The 11,079-nt window shown below is 43.7% G+C and overlaps 1 protein-coding gene across 1 annotated transcript; it reads right to left on the bottom strand.

The window, feature by feature from the left end:
* Positions 1–446: 446 nt before the first annotated feature.
* TSTD2 (thiosulfate sulfurtransferase (rhodanese)-like domain containing 2) lies at positions 447–11,032 on the bottom strand (the record flags this gene model as incomplete). Its single annotated transcript, XM_009581677.1, has 8 exons — positions 447–825; positions 2,141–2,279; positions 3,217–3,375; positions 4,049–4,167; positions 5,854–5,959; positions 7,918–8,043; positions 9,776–9,884; positions 10,973–11,032. Coding segments are annotated over 8 exons (1,078 nt in total), but the record flags the coding sequence as incomplete, so codon positions are not given.
* Between the last annotated feature and the right edge of the window lie 47 nt (positions 11,033–11,079).

Here is an 11,079-nt window from a genome sequence, read left to right as displayed (position 1 = left end):
TTTACACAGGAGTCAAGTCAGTGACTTCAGGTAACTACCCCTTGCTTCTCATTGGTATAAAGCAAGAGACGCAGGCAGATGGCGTGTACGTGGAAAATATCTTCAGCTCTAATCCAGTCATGTACGTACACCCAACTGATACGTTTTCACATCCTAGTGCTAGCTATTGAAGCAAATGCATGATCATGGAGAGGTCGGACAGATCCATCTCCATGCAGGAGGAAAAGAATGTAATTGTTCTTATATCCCTTTAGTCTCTTTTGAATTGTGAGCAGCTGTGTCCCATTGCACATACTCTGCTACAAAATCCCCATGGCAGAGAACACGCTACAAGACAGTACCCAGGGAAAGGAATCCTGTAGTGCTGGTGATGGGCTGGGCACTCTGGTAGTTTATGGTCAAGTAATGGATGGTTTTCAGGGCATACTTTAGGCTTAAAGGCAGCGTATAAACAAGACTTTCCAAGCCAACACTTTTTCATGATTTCTAAACCTAACTGACTAACAGGGATCTTGTTGTAGAAGCCCTTCGCATTACCACATGTCAGATTAGCTAATGAAACAGCTTAATCTTTTCCTGCGTCCAACATCCTTTGCAAGACATGTTCAATAGGTACCCTTGGCCGTCTCCTTGTACATTCACATTCCTCCTTAAGTGTCTGTCCTGAAGCCCTTGAAGTCACCTTGAGCTCTTTCTCTTGACAAACAGGACAGCAAGCTGTGAGACCTTTCTTGCGACAACTTGGACATGTCAGGACAAGCTGCCGACAGTGCTGGCTGGAACAAAGTTTATATTGGTCCCACAGTGTCCCACAGTATCTGCATGCTGGAGGGAGGAGGAAGAGAAAAAGTTAACACACACTTGCCCCATCTGTCCCCCTTGCAGAGGGTTCTCCATGGCACCAGGGGGCTACAATCTCTCATTTAAGTGGCTATCTATTGTCTTCCAGCTTTTTAATTCCTGCTTTAGCTTGATCTTCTAGAACCTAGTTAGTTTTTAAACTTCTGATTTTGATGTAAAAAACTTAGGACAGCTGTCTCTCGGGACAAGGAAAAAGTGCTCACTAGTGCTTCCTCTAGTTACGATCAAACAGATTTAAAGATTCTTGCTGCCAAGAGAAGAAGAAAGATATGCTGGTGGTAATTAAGCCAGTATGCAGGAACGTTGCCTGCTGGGGAAGGGGGTGCCATGGGACTTCCTTCCACCTAAAAGCAATGGCTTGTGCAGATGGGGTGTCATTTGCAGTCCCGGTAGAGTCCTCCCACAACATCAGACAGGTTTTAGCCCTTTAACTGAAAGCCACAGCCCAGTTTAGCTGTACCCCAAGACTTCCCCTTGAAACTTCAGTAGGGATGGCTGTGATGCATCCAGAGTGCGTTCTGTTTCTACACCAAGCCAGGCACCTTCAAGGTGTATACAGTAATTGCAGAGGAGGAATGGGAGGTTATGCGCAAAAAGTTACCCACTCAGAAAAAAACCAGCACTGCTTCCTAAAAAAGGCTGGAGCCAAATTCCATCTATTTGTATCTGGCAACTGAGAAGAAGAAAACAGGTATTTCATTTGCAATATCTGAAGACCAGGCAATGTTCTTAACAACTTCAACTAGTGGTACTGAAATTCTACAAGCTACAGAAACTTTTAAAGCATGAAAGTAACAAAGTGCTGTAGAGCTTAGTGCTACCACTCTCCCGGTGCCTGGTAGTCTCTGCTGATGTTCTATGAGATTACTTGAGCAGAGAACAACTGACAGCAGAACTATTTAACGCTTCGGTCACTTGGCCAACCATAGTCTGATCAGCACTGCAGGCAACAAGTGGGTAATGACACCAGTAGTGCTTGACATACATCTCCATAGCTGCAGATGGCTCATAACAGCAGCTGTTCTGCAGGGCATGCCTCCTTTTACAGCCCCAGTTTTAGGGAACTCTGTTTAGTGACCCCCTTTTCTCTCATTTCTGTTTTATGTGTTAAAGCCATAGAGTTGATGATCATCATGAAAAGTGATGGCACTAAAAGATCAAGGTGAGTATGAGGAAGAACTACACAGACCAGTTTGGCTGCCCCTATCCTGCACATCTCTGTGGAAACGATTGCAATAGCTTCCCAGCCTTCTGCACTTCTTACATTAGCTAGTCCTACCTGAGATGATATCTTCATTGGAACAAATGGCGTAACGATCATCAAACACAAACAGCTTCCCCCTGTAGAATCCATCTGGAAACTCTTCCAGGTACTTGTGAATTCCACCTTTTAGCTGGTAAACCTCTCTGCACACTGCCTGTTTAAAGCATATTAGCAGAAAAGCTGAAGGAGACAGCAGCAATGGCGGTGTGCCAGAGTTTCCAAAGCAAATGTAAATGCCAGGGGTCAACGAAAAGCAGCAGCTTCTCAGTGACCATCAGATGGCACCATGTGCACCCACAACTCTAGGCAGTGCCTACAGCAGCTCCACAAGGCTGGCTTGTTTATGTGAACCTAAATATGCTTTTTTTTTTTTTAAATGTTACAGTCAAAAACAGGCTGGTAACTTCCTCAGCTGAGGGAGGTTTGCTGCATCACAGATCAAACGCTTTTGAACCTCTGTGAATCACTGCTTATTCTGTTTTTATGTAGTGAGCTACTAGCAGGAGTAGAGTTTCCTCAGGGGTCACAGTGGTGCAGAAGAGAAAAAAAAATCAAGGTTTAAACCTCTGGAGAACATGTATGTGTGCTGTTCCCTTGCTTCTTGAGGGAAGGGTCCAGGAGAAGAGTGGGATGGAAAGCACAACTAGAACAATGGAGTGTGCTGGATTTAATTCCACAACACTGGGAAAGCACTGACTGGCTGATTTTCACCACTCTGAGATGCTCAAGCTGTGCAGCAGTGAGTACAGAGCATAACCTAGACAGAGCTTGTGGAAACACTGCAGAATGCTCTCAAGCCCTCCTAAAACACTGCTACAATGGGCAGGGCAGACTTACAAAGACCTTTTCTCAGCAAATGGGTTATATAATTATTTTCACAGAGCAATCACTGCTGTGACACTAGTCCATGCAGATCATCCTGAGCTGCATTAAGCTACTCATGTCCTTGACAGACAGCATGAGGCAAGTGTGCGTCAGAGACATTTATTTCCCCACCTGCTCATTGGTGAATTTACCAGCAAAAGAAAAGACAGCTGCCCTTAAAGCAGCCTCGACTCCCCGACACTTGTGCCCTCAGAATGACATCTCACCTTGCTCCGTAGGTAAGCAGAGCCTCTTTCACAACGAATCCCTCCTGTGCAGTACATCAGGACACGCTTGTCTTTAAAAAGCTCCAGGTTTTCATCTATGTAGCTGGGAAAATAGCTGAACTTCCTGATATCTGGAGCCAGACAGCCCTGGAAATGTCCCTGCAATAACAACAGATGGCCACGCGACTGGTTACAAGCAGTCTTAAATGGTAAGGTCTGTGCCTCAAACTAGAGGAAGTAACAAACCTTTGGGCCAGAACACTCAGCTCACTGCAGCTGCCTTAGGCAATTCCTCAGCTGCATTTATGCATCAAAATACCTGTTAAAATCTGTAAGAGGATTCTGGACACAGCATGTCTCCTCATCCAAACATAAAAGAGGGAGCTAAGCAGAACAGAACTGCCAGAGCCACAACAGTGCAGAAGGGCTGCTGGGTGTTACAGCAGGATGCCCCTATTCTTTTTGACACATAGGACAAGGCAAAAATGCTGGAAAACATCCTTACAAATGATGCTACTTTTACTTCAAATTATATGGTATTCACTGCTAATGTTGTATAGACCACTTTGTCTTCCTCCTGCCCTAAGCTGTATAAGCACTTAGCCAGGCAGGCTCCACGCCGAGTCGCTGAGCAGGTCCTCTGCTGCTTGTGTCTAAATATTTATTACTAAACTGAATTTTGTACATATTACAAAATATGTACTTAGTCAGTCTGGAATATGGAATCTCTTCTTCCAGTAACCTTCCTCCAGTAAGGTTACACCCTCACAATGTGAAATGCTTCCCCCCAGCATCTGTAACACACTGCAAGAAGCAGGCAGACAACACTTACTATTTTGCTTTCATAGAAGTTCCTACAGTCCAGCAAGATGGTATCGCTTTGTCCTTGACTGGCCTGAGACAAATACTGTTCTACTTCTCTATGAAATTCCTGAGGGGATAAATGGATTCCTTTAACAAAAAGAAAGAAAAAAAAGAAAAAAAAAAGAAAAATAAGAGAAAGAATTGAGAAGCTGAACTACAAAACAATGTTACATATGATCTTGCTGATCTAGATTCTTCGCAGATTTCCAAACAAAAATTTTCTGTGACGGTTCACAGATTTTTCATCCCAACTCAACCAGCCAAGTTTGTCCATGTTTGGCTTCCTATTGGCAAATGAAAGAAAACACAACACTTCCACATGACACAAGAAGCAGCAGACAGGCGCCTGTCTCTATGATCTTTGTTATGTCCCCCTGGCAACTCTTACAGTTTTAAAAGAAAGAGTGGAAAATGTTTCCCTTCCCTTTGCTCATCTTTCATTACATTTGGAGGCACAGAAGCGTACAGAAATGCAATTTTTTCAGTTAAACTCTTCTCTGTTGATAAAAATGGAAAATTTCCATGAGCATATATTACTTTCAGTACAACTTCAATTTACATAAAGTTTCTCAGCTTTCAGGTTGCTCAGGACTTAGGACTCCCAACGTACTGAAAACCAAAAAACCTCCCCCACCAAAATCCCTTACTTTATTAAAAAATAACCCTACAAGCAACCTGCCAGAGTAATGGGAACCATCTCCATAAAATGCTGTAAAATAGGAGGGAAAAGGAAAAAAAAGAGCAGAGAAATATCCAAACATACATCCCACAAACTGCCAAAAAATGGGGGGAAAAAAAAATCCTCTGCCAAAACCACGAAAAGATGCTGTAGAAATTTACCACCAACAAAACCTCTTGGTGGAAAAAAAAGACCGAAACGGCTCTGTTAATTGCTATTTGCTGTGCTCCCGCTTATCACCTACGTAAGTGTCCTTATAGCAGATGCATAGCCAGTAACATCTTATGGGGCATAATCCATTCTAAGCAGCTACAGGTAGCAGAAAACAAATGCAGCCTGTGTTAGGGGAGTGGCATGAACACGATGCAGAACTTGGCTCTGCTTTAGTGTAAAAGGCAGGAGCATGGCTGTTAGCTTCAATACAAGTAAAGCCAGGTCAGCAGTCCCTAACATAGGACTCAACTGTAAGCTTCAGTGGGATTCTAGCATTTTCTAAAAAAAAGCTCTCAGCATCCACAGCACTAGAATCCCCTGGATCCACAAGAAGACTCCATGGAAAGCTCTTCCTATAGAGTTTGGTTCTTACTGCAAGCTAACCACAACGAGAGAGCATTGGAGCTCTTTATATGGTATCATTTCTGAGCAGTCTCAGGCACCTACAGAATATTTAGAACAAATATGAACCTATTCATGCATTGAAATGTCTTTCCTAACCATCATACATAGTTTCACCTTACATCTATCTGTCTTTAGCAGGTGTCCAATGACTTACTCCCTGACTAAGGCACAAGGTATGTCCCTACCCCAAAACAAGGTAACTGCTTGATGTCATTTGAACTGTTACTATTTCCCACAAAACAGAAAGTTAATTCTAAGGTTTTTTTGCGGCAGCTAAACACTTAGCAAACCAAAACCTGGGCCAGCAAATTCCCTGCACCAATAACTCCTAACTATCAGTAAGAAATCAATTTCCGTATCTGCTTCTCCTGTGTCTTGGCCACTGTGCAGAAAGAAATGTTTTTGATGAGGGTACTTTATTCTTCACTTACCTCTCACTTGGGTGAGAAGCTTTATTTTTCATTAAATCAACTTACCAGTTTCTTTATAAGACACTATCTTTGGATCAATGCCCATAGGTACAATTTCCTTGAATACTCCAACTCGAAGATCTGGAAAACAGTGAGCTCCTCCTGCACTGCTCTAGGAAATTAAACATAAAAACAATCCACCAAAATTTGCCAGGTGTCAAGATCAAAATTACCCACTCACTTTAATTTCTACAACTCACTAGAATATTAAAGTGTCTCGGTGGCTGAGGGAAAGAAATGTCTCTCCCACTGAAATCCACACTCTATATCCCGAGGCTTGGGCAGTGGACCCCTACTGTGACCTGGCAGACAGGTGTCTCAGGCCCAGTGACTACTCTGCAGGTGAGACAGGCACCATTTGGCATGAGGTGCCGAGTCACCAAGGAGTGGGAAGGAGAACAGTTCTTAGTCAGAAACAATGTCACTAGCACCTATAATGAGAAAGTCAAGGCCCCTACAGAGCATGCTGATCCTGCAAGGAATATTAAATGACCTCTTCCAGTAACAGATCATGTTGACACATCTGGGCCCTGCAGTTCTCTTCAGCCCCTCTCATGCCTGACACAAGCACAGCTAGGTCTCCAGTCATGACATGTGTGATGGGAACTGCAGCGGTTCATGGGCGTGAAAGAGACATATGGGAGGTGAGCCAGGCTCAAGATTTGTTAACACTGGAGACTGACACCCCTCGCCCCCCCAAACTCAAGCACAGGATTTCCCCTTTGGAGGTCTTGGGAAGCCCTTTTCAGTAGGCACCCCCACTGCAGGCCACAGGAAGTGAGAACTTCTGCAGGGCTGAGCCTCGAACATGGCTTAGGTACTATCAAGCATATAAACACTCAAACAAAAGCCCAGTGCTGTGCAGCACTGTCCCAGCTATTACGGAAATCAGTCTGCAGCAACTACAGTGGCCACTGAGTATTTTCATAGCCCCAAGTGCAATTTTCACTCCTCTATGCCCATGTCTTCATGGCACTGGGACCTGAAACCCCCACTTACTTGGGTATACAGCATGCAGAGGATATGTGACACATGAAATACCATCGTGTGCTAATGCATGAATGTTGATACCCAGAGAGATCACGCAGGGTTGGAGGTTTTGCCACGGTCAAGGTAAAACTCCATCCCTGTTCTGTTTTTGCGTCTATTAACAGATCTGTGACTGTAACTAACAGGTCACATTTACTCTTGAAATTCAGCCAAGCACAACAGATAGTTAAAAAGCTAAGACTGAATCAGCACTGCAGCTCTACATGGGATTTGAGTTTCACAAGTTTCACTAACTCCTTTGATCTAGTTATTTATGGAAAAAAAATAGTACTCCCTGCAAATAAAACTGTCTGGAAAAGAAAAATGCTATAAAAGCGGCAGCTCTCCTTCCTCACAGAGAAAGCAGTACCTACAGTGCTGGGGCAGCAAAAGCTACCAGAATGCCATATGGTGCCAGCCACAGCTGCCATCACCATCTGAAGACAGCAATCAGCACATATGCTCAGGCTCAAGCAGAAGTTAGCACCTCACTCTCCCTCCAGTCAGGCACTAACTGGAGTAGGGAGAAACCTCTTGACTCTGCCTGTGTATTTTCCCTAGAAGACATCCAATTCATGGAACTGACAGTGCACCTATACAGACACCAAAGCCCGCGTGAACCTAAACCAGTAGGATCTCAAATCAGGATGAAGAGGAGAGTGTGGGAGTAGTTTGCTTGGGTAAGTGTGCATTGTGATGCCTTGGTTTTGGAGTCAAGTTGGAGTAAATCTTGTTGAAGAATGGTGGGGCTGAAGCACACTCCCTCATTCACCTGTATGGGGGGCTTTGCAGCTGCACCCATAGCTGCCAAAGCTCGTAGCAGCCGCTATCGCTGCTCATGATAACTGCTACTGCTGGTAGCAGGTGAAAACCAGCAGAGATATCTAAACAAAGTAAGTTTAGGAACCCTTGGCTTAGATCAGTGCTAGGAGAGCAGAACTACTAGAGCCCAAATGATACTATCAAGAAGCAATGTTCTTATTTCTCGAAAAGTAAATGTCCTGCATTAACAATGTCTATGTAGAAATTATTTTTTCATACCTTGAAATCCTCTTGACACAAAATGTCTTTGAACAGAGGCTGGGAAAGCATAACTTCAATGTAGAGATTGGTAGCTACTTTGCTTCCACCAACTGTCCCATTAATCCCTTCTGAAGCAACTCGTACCTAGAAGGCAAAAGGAGAAGCTGGGGCTAAGGCTTAGTAACAGCAAAAACAGATCACAGTGAAATTAGCAAAATATGACTGGGTGACAAAAGGCAGACACAGAAGTATGTTCACAAAAGAGACCACTGAGGAAGGAAGGAAAAGATGGTTATACTGAAGTTCAACATAAAGAAGGCAATAAAAAAATAGGAATAAAACCCCAGTAATCGCTGTTGAGCCATTTCAGAAGAATGACATCAAGACAGTCAGAAAAGTTTGTGCAATAAACAGAGAAATTCTAACTGGTTAAGAGGCAAATCCTGCAGTCAGCATTAAAATTCCCACTGGAAGTCTGCCTCAGGAATAACAATGGGATCGTGCTCAATGACTCACACTGCTAAAAGCAAAATGTGAATATGCATAATATTGCATGTAATATTAAATTTCAGTGTGAGTCATTTTATCTCCAGCACTGACAAATGAACAAAAACGCTGAAGTGGTGGAAAAAAACCCCAAGACTGAATATAAGAGGCAAGGAAAAAAACAACTGGTTGAGAAGGCAAATGCTGTACCTGTCTTGGAGATGAAGAAAAAAAAAAATTGAGAAAATTACCAACCACCAGACAAAATAGCTGAGCAAAAAAAGACGTGAATGCGTCAGGACACTTCACCCCCAGACCTGGGTGATCTACCTGTGCCGATGTAGAACAGGGAAGATGCCTACCATTGGCAGAGAAAAAGAAGCTACTTAGGAAGACAAGTCAAATATAAAAGTAGTCTCCTGCTCTGAGTTGCTCTCTTGAAAAATCCTTCTCCCCACAGATAGCCTAGGAACATCAGCTTCGCGAGGCTAAAATTCACCTTTGCCCACAGCCTCAAAAGGCCAGCTAGATGAGCCAACTCACGTCCTTGGTTTAGTCTGCCAGGAATAAAAAGAACAAAGACTCTGTGCAGCAATGAGCACTGCTATCCTATAGTGTGGTCTAAGGTGTCAGCTGCTCTTATCTGATTTGTGACAGTATGGATTACAGCTCGGTGTAGTGATTCTGACTGGAAGACCATTGCGCATTGAGGAGTTAGTGATACACGTAACAGTTAAGCGGAGCAAGCTCAGACCCATACTGCACAGCGCTGCACCTCCAGCTTGGCCTTCAGGTTGTGTTGTGCTGCACGTATCCTTTAGCCGCAGGATAAACCCAGGCCGATAATCCTAACAGAAATGGCTGCATGCAGCTCCCTGTTGACACCAGTGATTATGCCACCTGTGTGTCCTTGCCTTTATCTAAAAGTGCATCAACAAGTTTTCATGTGAATATCCTTCCTGTTTGTCAGTAGGAGTGATGAAAAGACTTGTTTTCATGTTAAAAAAAAAAAAAAAAATCTGTAACAGTTTGAATGATGGAGTAACCCTTGCAAGGTCAGGGTCTGCACAGTGTGCTGTGCGTGGAGCAGAGGCTCGCTCAATGCTGCACGACTCAGGGTTCCCAGCATCGAAAGGGATATAAGATTATCTGTATTATTTTCTTTTTCTTTGTAGTGTTAGCTCTTAAATAGCATTTTAAATTATACTTTACAGCGTCTGAGTGCCTTTCTCAATGGGCTCATAACAGACTAGCACCTTCTGCTGCAAAACACTTGGTTCTCTACATGCCCCTGCTCTAAGCAAAGAAGATGTTTATTTGTTGAGAATACAACCATTCCTTAAATCCTTACCTTGCCAGTTGAGAATACAACCATTCCTTAAAAACTCACCTTGCCAGTGAGATGCAGATGCTGGCACAGAGCATTCTGCCAAGCACAGAGTTTTTCTGGATCCTTCACCTCACAGTAACAGTAATACAGAAGTACTTCTCCCACCTTGCTGTCCATAGCATGGCAAAGATGAACAAATAGGAATAGGATGTTAGAGTTGAAAGCAAAAAATATACTATTAGCAGTACCCATTCAAAAAGCAGACAATTTTCTTCTGGCAGATGCGGGGAAAAAACCAAACCAAAACAAGAAACAAACTTTGGAGGGATTAGCACTGCTGGGTTTGACTTATTTCAAAGAGAAAGAATATGAACTAAAAAAAGCTCCCACGTATGAACTAAAAAAAGCTCCCACGCTCCCACGTGGGTCTGCTCCCACGAACAGCAGACATCCCTGTGCTGCATGGGACGTCTCTGCCAGTGGCCTACAGTGTGCTCTACTCAAGTTTCTCTCAACATACAGGGCACAAGAACTGCTGTCTTCTGTGCACACAAGTGTCCTGTTAAATGCTTACTCTGACAAACTTGCACACTGAAAATTCAAGTGTTTGAGCTATCTTAATTTAAAAAGCCAAAATTTTCAGTGAGACTGTGTGTGCCTGCATTCTGAGCAGCACAAGCTGAACTCTCTCACAGCCAGAAACATGTTCGTGAACCTACTTATTCATAACTAATGAGCCCGTAAGATACTTGAACAAGCAGAGAAAAGGGACCTGCGCAGAGCATACCCTGCTGTTCTGCTCTCTTCTGTTACGCTCCTTCCTCACTTACGGATCTAAGCTGTCGAATAACACCTGTACAGGTCTGCTTTAACAATGTGGGAAGATACAGCTCTGATAGTTCAATCCTCCCACCTTTACCACTAAAAAAAATGCAGCATCTCTACTTCTTTATCAGCCCAGTGGTAATTTGCATGTTTTGTACAGGCATGAGCAGTTGTGGAAGGAATTCAAATAAACCAAGTGACTCCTGGAGGGTACCTACACCTGTTGATCTAAAGAAGTATCTCAGGAAGGTATCCGAAGCATCTGAAGATCTAAAGGAATATCAGGGAAGACTCCTTCTATATCTTAATCACTTGACTGAACTTCATAAAAAAAAAAAGTAGTACTGGCAGAAGATCGAGTAAAGCGTAAGCAGGCCAACACCCCACTCCCAGCTAGTAGCGATCCTCCAAACCGCTGAGGGACTTTCTTACCTTGTCAGATCATCATAGCTAAGGTGGCTTGTGTCTGGGAGCGTACCGGAGATGTCAGGACTGCTAGGAGAGCGCCCATTTAGCCCGCCGGCGTTGCCCGCAGCAGC

Source organism: Fulmarus glacialis, unplaced genomic scaffold, assembly GCF_000690835.1.
Source record: "Fulmarus glacialis isolate BGI_N327 unplaced genomic scaffold, ASM69083v1 scaffold30207, whole genome shotgun sequence".
NCBI lineage: Eukaryota > Metazoa > Chordata > Aves > Procellariiformes > Procellariidae > Fulmarus > Fulmarus glacialis.
The sequence above is the reverse complement of the archived record's forward strand: the minus strand, read 5'-3'. Positions and strand labels throughout refer to the sequence as shown.